The following is a 17,052-nucleotide window of genomic DNA, read 5'->3' as shown; positions in this document are numbered from 1 at the left end:
TGTCACTCACCTGTCACTTAATAAGATGAGTTACTGTCACTTTAAACCGCTGTAATTAACTTGCACTGATCACTTTTGCACTGTGGTTCTGCCGACACTGTATATTTTGTATTGTAAAGCAAAGTCTATTTTTTATCTTATTTTATTGCATGCTCTTGTATTGACTTGATCTTTGTTTCTATTATTATTCTTTGTCTTTCTATTATTATTCTTTGTCTTTGGTGCACCATAACCCCGAAGCAGGTTCCTAGTCTGTGAATTGTTGTTTTGTTTTTGTTTCATGTGGCCTAGTAATTACAGAAATATTAACCATAAACCGGGTCAAAAGTCTTCATTCTAACAGTTTAAAGGAAAATTATACAACAAATTTCTGACCAGCAAGATTTCAAACTATAGACAGGTTATAATCTATGGACAGAAGTGTTAAACTGTACTACTCAACGTTGCATGTGACACCAACCCAAGGTCACTCTGACTCATTTACAGGTTCTAAAAATGTACCTCAAACTAACATTTTATCCCTGCCTCCTGTGAACAAAGGGTGGAGCTGGTCATATGAGTCAGCTTCCACTTCTCAAACATTCCTTATCTTCTAAACACATTTCCTCACCTCTGCATAGACCTCCAGTTCTATCAAGTAATGAAGACCTGAGAAGTGTCCATTGTCTACAGGCAAAAAACAAATTAATGTCACACCAAAAGTAACTACAGAATGCTGCCATAGTAATTGTGTCAGGAGACAAGGTCACAAAACTGCACTACATCACATTTTGCAACAGTGGTATTACAATAGTTGTCAGTGAGTTGTCCAAGGATTCATATTAAATGACTAGAAGTACAAAATGGTAAAAACGTATTTGGGAGAGCTACTACACATGTAACCGTGGACATAACATACAACACAAGTATAATTACACAAAAATTACAACAAAAATCTGATCTGAAAGATGGAGACATTGCATTTCTGGGCTGTGCCAATTTCACACTGCCAGCTCAGTCCTTGGTATCTTGACCTACATTATTAGAGGTATAATACTCCCTACAACTCAAGCATAGCCAGATTGGACTGCACTAGACTGGGTTGAAAAATACAATCACAACATGTGTCGCAGGTGAGGGGGGACAGAATGTTTGTTCACTGATCTTAAGTTTGGCCATTCAAATCCTGCTCTCGACATAAAAATCATCAGTTGAGTGGTCAGATCCACTGACTCACAGGTTGGTGTCTTGCCCAAAGACACAACAACAACAACAGCATTCATCTATGTAATAGTATGATTCCAGCTCCCACCTATGAATGATGTCATTGTGTCCTTGGGCAAGACATGTAACCCATTTTGTCCCAGTGTCTGCATTCACTGGTGTATGAATGTGTGTATGAATGTGTGTGTGAATGGGTGAGTGGTTCCCTGATGTAAAGTGCTTTGAGTGCCTGGAAGGTGGAAAAGCGCTATATAAAAATGTGATCATGTGACTATGTCTCTGGGTGCTGGGTCCTGTACTGATGTAAATAAATTTCTTCTGTGTTAGAACTCCAGTGTCATGCCTCTTCTTCCCACTCTACTACTTTACTAGTATTTATTCTGAAACACAGAAGGAGCAGTGCAAGAAACACATACTGCACTAGTATCGATATTGCAATTCATAACAGCCGTATTGAAAAAAAAAAGTGTACTTTATTACATCCTCATCTTATAGCCGCAACGATAACTTCATTAAACTAATCACGTCATTAAACTCATTTACAATTTGCTTGCACTGTGCAGCACAAGTAGAGACAAGTTGAGGGATCAGTCCCTAACCCGTTAAACCACCCAGTCTTTTATCACTAGATGTATGAAGGGCCTGAGTTGATATTAGACTGTGACTGGGATCAGATTAGCAGACAGCAGAGGGTCAGACAACACAGAGCCTGCAGAGCACAGTCAGACACTTGTTGCCTCAGACTACAGCCTCTTTATGGAGCTGTGGGAGTGTGTTTGTTCAGCGAGATACGGCGCAGAATGGAGCCCACACTGGCCCTTCTGTCTACTGCTTCTGTCTGATGCTGTCAATGGGCAGTTATTTATTGGAAAGATCCATTTCATAAGTGTATAGATTGGGTGGGCCTGTGTTAAACACAGTATGAAGGTAAATGGTGAAAATGAAGTAGGCCCTCTAGTGGACAAGATAGACAATATTATGTCAGTCCAATAAAAATGTGTTCAAATGTTTGATATTTAAGTATCACATCACATCACATCAAAATGTTTGTTATTTAAGCTATAATAGTAGAATATTTCAAGATTTTCTGTAGACAGTACTACTTTTGATCATTTGGACCAAAGCCACTGTATGTTTAGCCAAAAATAGACAAAAAATGCTTGTTTTTTAATTGTATTTATTGTTCTGAAAAGCACATGTGTTTACTGTGATCGGGCTTGCAATTCCACAAACCTGACTCTGACTCTATAATATAATATTACACAGTATGGCATAAAACCTATCTCAATGGAAAATGTTCTGAAATATGTTTAAACTTCCTATTTCTATGGAATCAGAAAGGTTACATACTGTACCTTTAAGTATCAGACAAATGTGAAATCACTGAAAATTGCCCACAAAAGTGCAGAGGTAAAACTTTATACTGCACTTATTTGGAAGTTTATATACCTTTTTATTTGTTTTATATATAAACAACACAAACAACATACACGACATTCATATTTTGCCTATCTTCAAAACAACTTTCAGTATTATGCATATTTCAATAATCTTTCCACCTCTACCAGCTAATATAAAATGATAATAAAGAGTAAACACACCAGTTTACCTTTATGACTATGTAACATATAGTAAAAGTCCTGTGATCTGTCCTGTGTACCTGAGAGTCACATGTAGATGTGCTGGGTGAGCAGGGCTCCCTCTGGGTCTGAGGACAGGACTCCGGTCCCACTCTGACTCAGCAGCACAGACCTGATGGTGTGAGCCAGGTCAGAGCGCTGCACTGTGGAGCACACTGCTGCGATCTCACTCCACTCCTCCACTGTACTGAAACTGTCCTGCAGTATGGCTGCCTCCAGTACACCTGACAGAGCACAGCATTTAAACAGCAACTTATACAAACTTCTGTGTGAACTCTGCAGTGTTGGATTTACTAAATGTTCTTTAACAGGTTTTTTTTTTTATGAAAATAGGGCCATTGTGGCAGTGTGCTTTTGTTGGTTGTGTTTTTGAATGGCATGTCTAAGATTCCTCCACTAAAATAGATAAGAAAGGAAGCACTGAAGCACCTCTCGTATCACTTTTGCTTCCCCAAAATACTCCTTATCCTCCTCTTATCAGCAGGAGGATACTGCATTAGGAAGCAGTGTGACGTACCTGGTCCTGTCCTGTCTAAACTGTCCAGGAGCTGCACAGAAAACTCTTGAAGCTGAGAGTCAGAGAGCAGAGCCACACAGACCACACCCACAGACAACATGGCTCCGCCCCCCTCAGGCCTGGTCAGCAGCTTCAGCAGACACAGGCTGGGCTGCTGTCTGAACACCCACAGGTAGTCCTCTGACAAAAACACATCCTTTAGTATAGTATAATAATATTATATGTGTTATTGTGTACACACATATAGACTGACCTGATGTGAGGTCCTCAGAGCGTCTCATCAGCTCCACTGCGCTGTGGGTCAGTCCTCTTCTGCACATGCTCAGACACAGCTTTCTGTGGGCCCCAGACACTCTGTAGTTTTCAGAGGCCAGGGCCAGTAACATGTCTGAGAGATAAACAGAAGGATTCTTCTGAGCATGCTCAGTGAGGACGTCCCCCAGCCTCTCAGAGCTCGTCAGTCTGTGAGGAAAACAGTGTACATGACATAAGAGCTTACATGGTTTAACACTGTTTATGTTACAGCTAGAGTGTTCACTTCTCAAAGTTGTGTGCGTGAGTTAGAAGCTGCCAGTGGCCTTGCTCCAGAGCACAGCGGACGCCTTCATAGGAGACAGACTCTGGTAGTCTCTGTCCAACTGGTGTGGTGGTGACAAGCGAGAGGAAGAAGAGCAGGAGGGGAGGGGGCGAGTCCGGAGGGGCTGTCACAGCTGTGAGAGGAGGAGAACATGAACAAGTCTTTAACATGATGGTACAACACTGGAGTTTAAGGAGGCGCTGCAGGTGTTCTTACAGGGACATGAAACAAAATGAGTCAGAAGCTAACTGTTCACCTTTAAACATGTTGAGGGTGTGGAGGTTCCTCAGAAGTCCTCTGGGACAGTGGGCAGCCTGCTGAGCTGCTTCTTCATACTGGGCGGAGTCAAACAGCTCGACAAACCTGTGGAGAGGGACAGAAAGAATTAAAACCCTGATCCTCTCAATATGCACTGATAACAAACGTAGGATTAGGTCTACACAATTTGACCACACCATGCCATCTAGTGTCCAATGTGTGTACTGTTTGGTGGGAAGGAGGAGTAAATTTGACAAGTGTAACATGGGACAGACTTTGTGGAAGTGTGTGCACCTGTCCAGGTACTCTGTGAGGTACTCGGACTCGTTCACCCCAGTCGGCTCCTCACTCTCCAACAGCTCTGTGTCTATGCTCAGAAGGTCGTCCTCTGCAACTGAAAGATGATGTACAATGTTTTATGTTCATGTTTGATACAAAAATTATGAAAAAAGACCAACAATAGAAATAAGGTAATAGTCCTTGTTTAGAATTTGATGCCCTAATTTCAGATGGAGAGCGGGGTCCTATATAAATCCACAAATGTTGAAACTTATTATTTGTTTGGGATTAAGTCCAAAAATTTGTTATATTAATCTTATGGTTTTAAATCTGCTGTGCTGACAACAATCACATCTTTAGGGTTAAATAATGGCACCACTTTATAAAGCGAATGTGAACAAATAAAATCACTTGTTCATTTACACTGACAGAAAAGACAAAGTTGAACTGTGTGCTTGTTTCATGGTTAGATATAGAGAAATATTAACCATAAACCAAGCCAACAAATCTGCAATCTCCAGTTAAACAGCAAATTCTACCTAAGAATTTTGACCTGTCTCCAGCTCACATGAACACAGAAAACAACAACAAAAACGTAATATCTCTTCTCTAAGGTGGTATTAGTGTAGTAGTGAGTAGAAGGTGAGTATATTGTTTAACATTTAATAACCTTTAATAACCCAAATACTAACAGTGTAAATACCTGTGGTGTGTGTGACTTCCTCTGTCACTGACTGTAGCAGCTCTTCCAGTGGAGGGCGCTGTCCCCCCTCTCTCCAGCTGCACAGGTGGTCGTACACACACCTGAGACGCTTGTATCTGCAAACACAGAGCTATTATACCAACTATCATCGAGTATGTATTTATATTTTAAATGCACTTTATTTTTCAAGTGCCTGCAATTACAGTGTAAAACGATGTTCCTCAAACTGGGAGGTGTATCACTGGTGGTGGTACATGAGCGCCATCAGGTGGTAAATGAATTCCTCTGCAGTACTAGTAATGTGCACGCTCAAAAGTTGTAGTAGTTTTAGCTCTATTCTGCTCTATTCTGACCTGGAATAGTCTTGTCAAAGATCTGATTTAGACCTGATGGTACTCAGAAAGCCCAATCCTTTAGTACTTGATGTAAAAAGTGTAAGAACCGCTACAGTAAATTATATGTTGTTACGATACTAAAATTTCAAACTCGATTTCGATACTAAAGAATAGACTCAATAGTTGATACTGATTCCAATACCACAATGATAATAAAAAACACTCAAACTTTTTTTTATATTACCACGTGGCCTTATATCTGTGTAATCCCTCAGGTTCCATAGTGGTCCATGGTGTACACTAGTCTATGTGTCTTATACTTTTTCTGATACAGCTCAAGATCATTCTAAAGATATTCAGGAAAGGTTAATCTCTGTCCTGTGACTGTGACTTTTTTGGAATCAATACTTGCTCAAATGAGTATCAAATTTTCTGATTTTCGATACTTTTGTCAACCCTACTTCTTACAGTAGTTTGAGCTTTGTGTTGTCGTCTTCCATGCTATCTCTCCACGACTCCCTGGCGTCCTGCTCTGTGCTCAGCCTGGTCCTGACCTCCTCACACACACACTGGCTCCTCCTCTCCAGCAGCGCCTGTCTCCTGGTCTGCAAATGGGCCAGATGTTTCTCCAGGAGCTCCAGATCCTCTGACTCAGCCACTGTCAGCCCTGAGAAGGCAGAAAGTGAACACAACACAAATCTTCAGCAGATGAATATAAAAATACCTGCAGTGAAAGCAAACCCTGCGTTACCTTGTATCCACATGCTCTGTTCCCTCAGCGACTTTTGTCTGTCAATCTCTTGCTGAAGTTGGCCATTTTCTTTTTGTAAAACTGAGATTCTGTGTGGAAAAAATATGATTAAAATATGAGTTAAATTATTTTGTTGAGGGTTTTTTTTCATCAGTATTTAAAGTTACATTATGTAATCTTCTGAAGGTGGTACATCACCTGCACAATTCCATGGAAATAGAAAGTTTAAAACATTCTCCATGGAGATAAATACGTTTTATGTCATACTTTGAAACATTATCACCAAGGGAACAAGATTTCCAAGGCAACAAGCAGTTAGAGGTCCTCTTCCAGGACAAATAAGAGTCAGGTTTGTGGAGATGCAAGCCCGCTGAGAGTAAGGATGCATATTTTTCTACATTTGCAATAAACACCAAACACCAACATCAAAACGCATGCTTTTATTTATCTATTTTGGCTAAAAAGTTACATACTATGGCTTTAAATGTACTTAAATATAGAAGAATGCATGTTTACTGTGGTGTGCCCATTAGATTAGGTATATAAGGATTAGGTTTATAATCTATAAACAACTACATTAAAATTCAAACAGTATTCACACTTTCAATAGGCTCTGTGCACAGTACACTAGCTGGCTCACTGTGTCTCAAAGCGAACACTCACTTTTATTAAAATTGGAAAAAATAAAATAAACGACCTTTTAAAATTGAAATTAATTAAAATAAAGACAACCCAAATATTTTTATATGTAGAATGCTTCAGTTTGTGGCATTTTAATACTTATTATGCCTCAAAATTAGCATTAGTGTTAGCACTGACACACAAACACAGAACTGTCCTCCGGTGGAGTATCAATTTTATTTGTGTAGTGTTTAACATGTCGTCTGTGACATCCACCTGCAGCTCTCTGTCCACTGCCTGATCTTTAAATATTTATTCATTTTAGCGTGACTCACCAAAAGCCTCATAGAGATTAAATAAGACAGGATGTATTGATGCTAACAGTGAGGTTGCTGGGCGTTTCTGTGCACAGAGCCAATTTGGTTTTCAACTGACAGAAACAGAAACAGCTGTAACTGGCCCTTCAGATAATGATTACAAATATTAAAATAGTTTTTGTGGTGTAGTTTTCATTATTCTCATTAATCGTATTAAATGATGTGAATCTGTTCAGTGTAAAATACTAATACTGAAATTCCTAATTCTACACATACAGTAAGTCATGTCAGCATTGACGAGGGAGGGGTGGAGGGGTGGAACAGTTAAGACAGTGGAGACAGTGGAGACAGTGGAGACAGATCATTGACACTTTGCAGCTGATGTCATCAACATTCCCTGGAGGTGCAATGCTAATTGCAGACACTGCTCTATCCAAAGCTCTGTTACTCAACTTAGACTTTAATCTAAGCTTTTTTAAGCTTAAGAAGTGTGGGATGTGCTGAGATGTACCCACCTGTCTCTCAGGCTGGCTGCTCGCCTCTCACAGGCGTCTATGGACCGGGGCTGGGGACGTGAGGCCTTCACTGTGTCCTGGGAAATTCTGCTCTCCTCCAGCTTCTGATCGATTGCCCTAATAACACTATCATACTCTGTCTTTATACTCAGCAGGATTCTCTTATAGGAGGAGGAGCGCACAATCAGCTGAAAGACAGAAAGAGATTGTTGCCTTAAGATAACTGTACCTGTGATACTGGCTCAAGATTAGGGATGGGAGATGTATCGGTTCCAATAACAGTATCAGTGATAACGCATGCTTCCCAGATATATATATATATAATATATATATATATATATATATATATATATATATATATATATATATATATATATATATATATATATATATATGTCATTCAGTATATGAAAGCTGAAACTATATTTTTGGGAGTCTGTTTTTATCATTTGTACTTTTTCTTTGGACTGCTGGAACATTTTTGGTTAGTTTTTGGCTATATGATAAGATTTATGCCGTTATGACTTAATAACTTATTACAGAGGCAAACAAAGCACTAAAGTGTTTCATTCTGCTATTTATTTATTGCAGTTCATGGTATTTAGCAGTATTGTACATTTAAAATAGTTTTTGTGGTTCTGCTCTTGGGTTATGGTGTCAGTGGCATAAATTTGTTTTAGTATGATCATTTGTTGTCTATATTTACTTCAGCAATATACCAAATTTCAAAATGTGTTATCGTGACAGGTCTAGACTAAAATTAAACTAAATTAGACTAGACATAATGCACACTACCATGATGCACCAAATTATTTTCATGCCAAATAAATACATTATGTTTTTATTTGAGTAAGTTTGTAAGTTTAAATACTGTTTATTGTTATTGACCATAACAGCACAATAAATACTAGATACAGACTCAAAAAATCTGTGAAAAGAACTGGACAGCTGTTTTATCATATGTAAAGTGCACATTGCTTAAGTATATTCCACTCACTATAATAATGTATATGTGGATGACAAAAATGCGTAAAATGTAAAATGACCCTACAAATGCTTCCAGCCGTGCAGCTGTTTACTGTAAATAAAGGAGTCTATGATGGCTAAAAACAACCTGGACAATACATAAATATCCTACCTTTACTCATTATTGTCATAAAATATAAAGTAGTCTAATGATTCAAAATTATTGCTTGAAGTTACTGTTATTTTTGTTGTTGTTTGTTGATCAATTATTTTTGGTTTCCTATAAATACACCTGTAATTGAATAAGTGCAAGATAAATATTAAATAAATAAAAATAAATAATATATTAAATGAAGGCAAAATGTTAAATGTAGGGTTTACTCCATGAAATATATGAGATAAAATGAATTATTGAAATAAAAAGTATTTGTTGTAATGTTTCCTGATGTTTTTAATATTCAGTGCAAACTCCACCAACATTTACAAGAATAACCCCAAAACCTTTCAGTTAATAAGCCCATGACACATTATGATTACATTAAATTAGCCTTTTAAACTATTTCCACGTAAATATTGCGTTAATAACTTTATGAGCACACTTGCCTTGTTGAAGACGGAGCGGTACAGGACGTAGCGCAGCTCACTGGGGCCCTCCTGCGGACACTTGAGGTACTGCTTCTCGTGTTCAATAAAGTCGTCCAGAGATTTTACAAACTTCTCTTCGCTTTCACACTCCAGGACTTCAGGCGTCAAAACTTCTTCAACTTTTCCCAAAGACATGCAAGACTTTCTCGCGGTTGTTGACATTTTTTTTTTAATTACAGCTCGAGACATTCGTTATTTTTTTACCGTTCATTCGTGCTGGACTATTGCTCCGATACTTTCCTTGGTGTTTGAATTGGTGGTTGCTAGGATATCAGGTAACTGTGGCGTTTTGACGCTTAGCCCTTTAATAAAGGTACTAGAGAGGTCTTTGCCATGGTAACCTATAACGAATGTTTAGTTCCAGCAGCCATATTGTGACTGGAGAATTCTACACAAGAACCCAGACAACGTCTTGAAATCGTACAAAATAGCACAGAGCAGACCCAGTTGAACAGGGAGCTGGGCTTTTTAGTTTTAATTTTCCCAATACTTTTATAACTGGACTTTTTTGTATTTATTTAATAAACATGAAATAGTGAACACATCTTGACAAAAATATTTTTTAATTTTAGGTCACAAATTCTTCTGGTTGGTTGTGTCCATATGGTATGGAAGCCCGTTTCCGCCATGAAAAAAAAAATAAAAGCCCCACAGAAAGTCGAAATTACGAGTTTTAAACTCGAAATTACGAGTTTTAAACTCGAAATTACGAGTTTTAAACTCGTAATTATGAGTTTAAAACTCGTAATTATGAGTTTAAAACTCGTAATTATGAGTTTAAAACTCGTAATTACGAGTTTAAAACTCGTAATTTCGACTTTTAAAACTACTAATTATGAGTTTAAAACTCGTAATTATGAGTTTTAAAACTACTAATTATGAGTTTAAAACTCGTAATTAGAACTTTTAAAGTCTTAATTGAGCTTGTAGCACACTGCAACTGAGTGTACAGAGCAGAGGAGACAGGAGGAGGACTGTTATGTTTATCACCTACATACTTTTAAAAAATTAATAAATTAAGCTCCAGTAAAGTTTCTGGCGTCTTGAACAAATCAGTGGGCCCTGAGTGCTGTTCTGACCACTCATGAGCTGTGCTCTGTGTCTGTGAGCGCTCGTTTTCCTGGTCTGAGCAGAGTGCCAGCTGGTCACAACCCCGCTGGTTTATTGAGGAAATTATTAAAATACCAAATTCATTTAATCAAAATTGATAAGGTTCACTTTTTGTAAATGTTACATTCCCAAAATTACGAGTTATAAACTCATAATTCATACTTTTAAAAGTCCTAATTACGAGTTTTAAACTCATAATTAGTAGTTTTAAAAGTCCTAATTACGAGTTTTAAACTCGTAATTACGAGTTTTAAACTCATAATTACGAGTTTTAAACTCATAATTACGAGTTTTAAACTCATAATTACGAGTTTAAAACTCGTAATTTCGAGTTTAAAACTCGTAATTTCGACTTTCTGTGGGGCTTTTATTTTTTTTTTCATGGCGGAAACGGGCTTCCATAATATGGCGTATTGACACACATAGTTTAATTCGGCAGAAGATATTAGCCAGTGCAGTGTTTTTAGGGTGAATATTCATTTTCATAATTCAGAGAGTTCTGCATTATTAGAACACAAATATTAATATACAATTGTAGGTCCATTTTAAAGACTGGCCCTGTTTTACATTATTTTCAATTTGAATTTACTATATGTTGTGGTCATAACATGAATGAAAATGAATATTCAACCTAAAAACTGTACTGGTCTATATTTTATGCAGAATTAAACTATATTACTCTGTCAATACACCATATGGACGCAACCAGAGATAATTATTCTTTTTATTGCACAGCTATTTCTATAAAGGAAGAGTGTATTACCTTTATTTATTTTATTTTATTTATTTATTAATTTTTTTGTTAAATTATGTTAACGCTCTCTTTGAATTTATATTCTGTATAATTTCTAATCCAATCTATCTAATTATGAGGAGGGGGAAAAATAAAAGAAGTTAATTTAATTATATTTCATCAGGCATTACGACAGCCGCCTAAACCCGTGCAGAGGTTTGTAGAAAACCCCGTGGCCGCGGTGGAAAGCCCTCTTCTCATGATCCGCCATTAGGAGCACACCGGTGGTAAGTGTGGCTCTGAGGAAAACAGAAATATTAACCATATAGGACACTCTAGACTGTCCTTTTAGGTATAAACAGTGAGACTAAGGTTCTCTTTGTGTGTCCCGTGCAGGTGGATTGAACGGCAGGATGCAGATTTTCGTTAAAACCCTCACGGGGAAGACCATAACCCTCGAGGTGGGTAGCGGCGCTGTGATGGAGTTGGAAGTGTGCTAATGCTGGAGCGGTGCTAGTTGATCTTCTGCTGCACATGTACACTAAACTCACGCCCCGCACTCTATTGATATCGCATAATTCAGTAGTGATCTAGCAAAGAGCGCAGCTACACGTCTCAAAAAAGATCGACCTGTAATTATTTCTCGGCAGCGCTAATCGGCTAAGCTAACTCTCATATCCGCAGTATGATCTGCAGTGCTACACGTGTGACACTTAAGTAAAATAGTAGCACTGGTTTACTCACTTAGGGGTCTAGCTCATATTAAAGTGACATAACATTGTGTGGTAGTTGAGCTGTGCCAATTTGACTGATAATAAGGTAGTTTAACTTCTAACGACTTTGATCCTTCAGGTTGAGCCTTCAGACACTATTGAAAATGTCAAGGCCAAAATCCAAGACAAAGAAGGTATAAAGTCATGTATTGAACATTTTTATTATTTGGATACAGAGTTTTGACGCAGTCCCCTTATAAACTGACATGTCTTTGTGCAGGCATCCCTCCTGATCAGCAGAGGTTGATCTTCGCTGGTAAACAGTTGGAAGATGGACGCACTCTTTCAGACTACAACATCCAGAAGGTGAGGGGCTCAAAAACACTGTTTTAAGATGGGGTCCATCCTGTGAGCAATTTGATTGCCTTAGGATTACTGAAGGGTGCCGCTTTTTTGCCCTTACGGTTGCATTTACTACATGTCGTGTTATACAGTGGAAATTAATGCTAAGTGTTAAGTATTAAACTTGTAGGTTATAAAGTGCAAGGATACAATTATAAATGCTCAAGGGCTTACTATAAAAGCTTTTTTTCTCTTGTAGAAAAGATGTTTCTACTTATGGAAATTGCCAACTCAAGTTGATCACATGTGTTGTCCTTGCACATGGTGTAATGTTTTAGTTTTTGCCCTTCACTTTGTTTTCAAAGTTTTCTCATTTGGTAATTTTATGTTTTGTGTAGGGATTTTTTTTTTCAGATAAATCTAACTTCACTGAGTCATTAAAGCAAAATATTTTGCTAGCCGTATTGTACATGTTGTAATAAAGTGATTGTTTTAAACTAAAGTATGCTTTTGTAATGACAGGAATCTACTCTGCACTTGGTGCTGAGGCTGCGCGGTGGTGCCAAAAAGAGAAAGAAGAAGTCTTACACCACCCCTAAGAAGAACAAGCACAAGAGGAAGAAGGTCAAGCTCGCAGTGCTCAAGTACTACAAGGTGAGCTCATCTTGGGGACACAGTGACACTGGATATCCTTGCTTTACTCAAGTATGAACTCATTCTGAAGTAACTCTTTTCTTGTTTTGTTCAGGTGGATGAGAATGGTAAAATCCACCGTCTGAGGCGGGAGTGCCCTGCTGATGAGTGTGGGGCTGGAGTGTTCATGGCCAGTCACTTCGACCGTCACTACTGCGGAAAGTGCTGCCTCACTTACTGCTTCAACAAGCCCGAGGACAAGTGAAGGGCTGCACGGACGTTTAATAAAGAAAATGTTTGACTAAATATCAAGTCTCATGTTTTTATGGCTGACCGATGATGCAGCTGAGTGTACTAGGTATTATAACGTTTGCAAATTAAAACCCAAACATGTACTAACTATACAAGGGTTTGAATTATTAATGACTGTTTGCATTTTCACAATATATGTGGAAATTTGTACTACACTCTTGGGCTTATTGGTTTATAGGAGTATGCATCCATCCATTTTCTTCACTTAACCAGGGTCAGGTTGTGGGGGCAACAGTCTAAGCAGGCAGTCTTCCCTTACCCCAGACATCCTCCATCTCCTCCAGTGGGACCCCAAGGCGTTCCCAGGCCAGCCAAGAGACATTGTCCCTCCAGCGTGTCCTGGGTCTTCCTTGGGGCTGGGGATGTCCCAGGGACTATGGGAGTAACTTTGTTAACATGACCTTAGATCGGACCTGATTGTTTTGTGGCCCATAGACTGCATCAGGTGTTCGATTAGTTTTTTTAATGGAATAATAGATTAATGTAGTCAATATTTTACAGAAACTTGTTTGAGCAATTAACACCGGTGGTAGTGTTGGGCCAACTGTCATGTGTGGATTTGAAAATGTCCCTGAGGGTAAAAAATAATGACCCATCCCCTGCATTAGACCTAGATTTTGAAAGGACTAACCTGCTCAGTCATTTACCTCATATTGAAGACTGGCTTGTTAATTAAAAATGGAAAGGGTTTGGAATAAGTAAACTGGACCTCCTAATACTCTAATCTGGCTCTCGACCCACTTTCTAAATATTTTCTCCTTTACTAGTTTAATTAGTCCTGGTTTTATTCTTTGTTAGTACTAGTTAAGTCCTGCGCTGGTTCTAGTTTACTTCTATTTTAATTCTCCTTTAGAGTTGCTTTAGTCCTAGTTATTCCTGGGTTTGTCCTGGTTCAGACTCAGAATTAGACTAGTCCTGGAACTGCATGTTCAGTAGTGGACTGGCAATTTTGCAGAGCATTGTTTGTGAAGCCTTTGGCATTTTATTTTTCACAAAAATGTAATACATTAATTTTTTATTTTTGAAACAGATCTAGTGTTTGGGAGATTTTATTCAAACCCAAAAATGTAGACCTCAAGAAAATGTATGTCATTGTATGACATTGGTCACTGTGTGCATAGGCCTGTCACATTAACACATTTTGAAGCACGATATATTGTTGCAGAGATATAATGCAATAAATGATAACATGGAAACTACTACTGCTACTATGTCAGGGATACAAAACAACAATGCAGGATAATCCCTTTAAACCACTTTTAAATAGACAGTATCATTACGTGACATGAGCTGCAACAAATAACAGTATGAAGCAATAACCAGAGATTTTATTTTTTCAACCCCCTACAGCTCAAATCGTAATGTATTACAACAAAAAGGCAAAAAATTTCCCCAGTATGCAAAGAAATTGTACACACGATACATTTTGAGCCCTAAAATATATTTTATATATTGAACGATTAGTTAATATAGTGATTATCATGACAGGCCTTTGTCATGATAATCACCAGAAATATAATTGTCCAGGTGCAGGTGTATGGCTTCATATGAAGCTTATTTTATTAATATTTTGTCCAATTTGTGAACGACAGTTCCGTGCACTGCTCTCCCGTGGGAATATATCATATTTAATGTTTAATGCTGGTGTTATCAGCCCACAGTAACCTTTCCCAAAGTGCACCTTCAAATCCCTTTATATAAAAATAAATATATAAAATTTACTGGCCCAACATTAGAATTCTGCACTAAAAGATTATGTTTTCCTGATAATTTACCAGGAAATATCCCAAGAACAATTAGCATTTAAACATTTAAAAACAAATTATTGTGGTTCATGTTCGATAGCTGTGCAGCAGTAGCTCTGATGATCTCCAGGAGGTGCCAGACCCCACTTTGAGAAGGCCAGACACCAGAACCTTTACAAAGGATTTACTTTAAAATAAAAAGACACATACACCATCAATTGTGTACTAAAATAAGGTTTTTACTTAAAAATCATTACAATGGACAGACTGAATACAGTTTTCCTTGGTAAACTCATAAGGCACCAAACCAGATGCTGTACAAAACACCACCAAAAATCATGTACATATTAGAGATTATTCTATACTTGGGGTCCTGCATATTCAATACATATGATAATACAGCTGTCAGCAAGACACGCCCACACACACAAGCTCAGAGAGAGGACAGCAGCTAGAAGGCTATAGTACTGGCAAACATGATAAATGCATTTCTATAGGACAGTAACTGATTTGTATTTTTGTTCTTATCACGTTTGTCATGGGGTGGGATTGTTACAATTCACACTTTTTATATTAAATTATACACAACCATGAAAATGAGATTAAAGGAGTTATTGCTCATTTGGATAATCATCCATATAAATGCACAAAGATGCAATTTTGCTCCCAAACCTTTTCTTCATTAGATGGCAGATGTGATGGCAGACTGCAGTAATGTCGATAGACTCTAGTGGTGATATGTGAGAATACACCAGTAAGCAAATCTAATTACAGATGGTAGCTTTATAATCAACCTGATTGAAACCAGACTAAATCTTTGTACTCCAACAAGATTATTAGCAATCCTGCAACTTCCCAACCTATTTTTTAAATACAATATATTTATTTTGATGTGAATACTTAAAGCTGCGGTCCACTCTCCAGCTCTCTCTCTCTCTCTCTCTCTCCCTCTCTCACACACAAACAGGACAAATGCTGTGGACAGACAGACGGGACGGGAGACGTTTCCGTGGTAACCCCTTTTGTGTACATATCTCTCAGGAGTCATCGGACGTCAACACCACTGCAGCAAAGTCTTTCCAAAATCTCCTTATGATAGGCACAGCATCTAACATTTATTTACACAATAGAATTCACATATCTTAATAGTACCTTATTCTTATACTTAACTCTACTTTAAGAGCGAGATACGGTTCATAATGGCAGGAGAGCACAGTCCTGAAGAGTCATCCACAAAACTAAATAAATTGGCATTTTTTTAAACAGGCAAAAGTCCAGGAAGACGAGGTCCCTAAAAACACAGTTGACTGAACACATCTGCGCTCCTCCCTCCTCAGCCGCACACAGTCAGATCCACATGTCTGGAGGCTTTCACAGAAAGCGTCATAGCAGGGAGCGCCCCCTGGGGTCCAGAGGAAGAACATGAGGCACACTTCAGTCCTACATGGTGCCTTAGTGTTCTCCCAGTCTCTGGTTGTGCTCCAAAGCTGGGGCGCTCCAGTCCAGCGGTGCAGAGGGGGCAGAGGAGGAGGGGGGCACGGGTCAAATCTTGATGTCCTGGGACTCCACCATCTTCCCCAGAGTCTTCTTCACTCGGAGGATGGTGAGGCGGGACGCGGGATTATGGGCCCAGCATTCGGACATCAGCTTCAGCATGGCTCGGAGGCACTGAGGGGCACAACATGAGCTTGGTCAGGACGAGCACTTTAAAGAACACATATTATGCATTCTTGTGGCTTTAATTTCCTTTTAAACTTTAGGTCACCTTGGGATATGCATTACACTTTAAAGTAACTTAAAATAATGTCTGCATTCAGAAAACACACTATAAACTACACTTCCCTTTCCAATGAAGTATTCAGACATTGGAGCTGTCCCCCATGAATACTATGCCAATAGAGCCATGTGTTTGAACAGTTTGATCGCAGAATTAGTTTGGTGAAAAAAACAAATTCTTAAAAACTGTCAGAAGTCCAGCGTTTTATCTATGATGCAACTAAATGTTCAATATGCGAACAGAGCATTTCTGAGTGAATGACAATTTGGGAGTAATAGTAATGAAACAAGTATAAGTGAAGCAAAATGCAACTCTGACATTTTAACATTTTAAAGTTCATCAAAAACATGCCCAAAGTAA

At 38.4% G+C, this 17,052-nt stretch overlaps 3 protein-coding genes across 4 annotated transcripts in view; 1 reads left to right on the top strand and 2 right to left on the bottom strand.

The window, feature by feature from the left end:
- Positions 1-2,851: 2,851 nt before the first annotated feature.
- LOC117382895 (clathrin heavy chain linker domain-containing protein 1-like) lies at positions 2,852-9,462 on the bottom strand. Its single transcript, XM_033980136.2, has 11 exons — positions 9,286-9,462; positions 7,717-7,904; positions 6,264-6,352; positions 5,981-6,179; positions 5,178-5,293; positions 4,490-4,589; positions 4,194-4,300; positions 3,899-4,070; positions 3,614-3,822; positions 3,361-3,540; positions 2,852-3,067 (listed from the first exon to the last, which is right to left on the bottom strand). Exons 1-11 carry the CDS (start codon positions 9,460-9,462, stop codon positions 2,871-2,873), a joined length of 1,734 nt encoding a protein of 577 aa, XP_033836027.1. The 3' UTR covers positions 2,852-2,870.
- A 1,906-nt stretch (positions 9,463-11,368) lies between these two features.
- rps27a (ribosomal protein S27a) lies at positions 11,369-13,164 on the top strand. Its single transcript, XM_033979271.2, has 6 exons — positions 11,369-11,457; positions 11,567-11,631; positions 12,023-12,077; positions 12,164-12,249; positions 12,748-12,879; positions 12,974-13,164. Exons 2-6 carry the CDS (start codon positions 11,584-11,586, stop codon positions 13,121-13,123), a joined length of 471 nt encoding a protein of 156 aa, XP_033835162.1. The 5' UTR covers positions 11,369-11,457; positions 11,567-11,583; the 3' UTR covers positions 13,124-13,164.
- Positions 13,165-15,133: 1,969 nt separating this feature from the next.
- The window catches only part of LOC117382178 (bone morphogenetic protein receptor type-1A-like), a 48,101-nt gene continuing 46,182 nt past the window's right edge, over positions 15,134-17,052 (bottom strand). For both annotated transcript variants that reach the window (XM_033979269.2, XM_055227431.1), the window contains exon 13: positions 15,134-16,583. In XM_033979269.2, the coding sequence (XP_033835160.1) occupies positions 16,458-16,583 (126 nt within the window). In that variant the 3' untranslated portion in view covers positions 15,134-16,457. The remainder of the gene's footprint in view (positions 16,584-17,052) is intronic.

Source organism: Periophthalmus magnuspinnatus, chromosome 15 (genome assembly GCF_009829125.3).
Source record: "Periophthalmus magnuspinnatus isolate fPerMag1 chromosome 15, fPerMag1.2.pri, whole genome shotgun sequence".
Lineage (NCBI taxonomy): Eukaryota > Metazoa > Chordata > Actinopteri > Gobiiformes > Gobiidae > Periophthalmus > Periophthalmus magnuspinnatus.
This window is presented reverse-complemented; position numbering and strand designations above follow the sequence as displayed.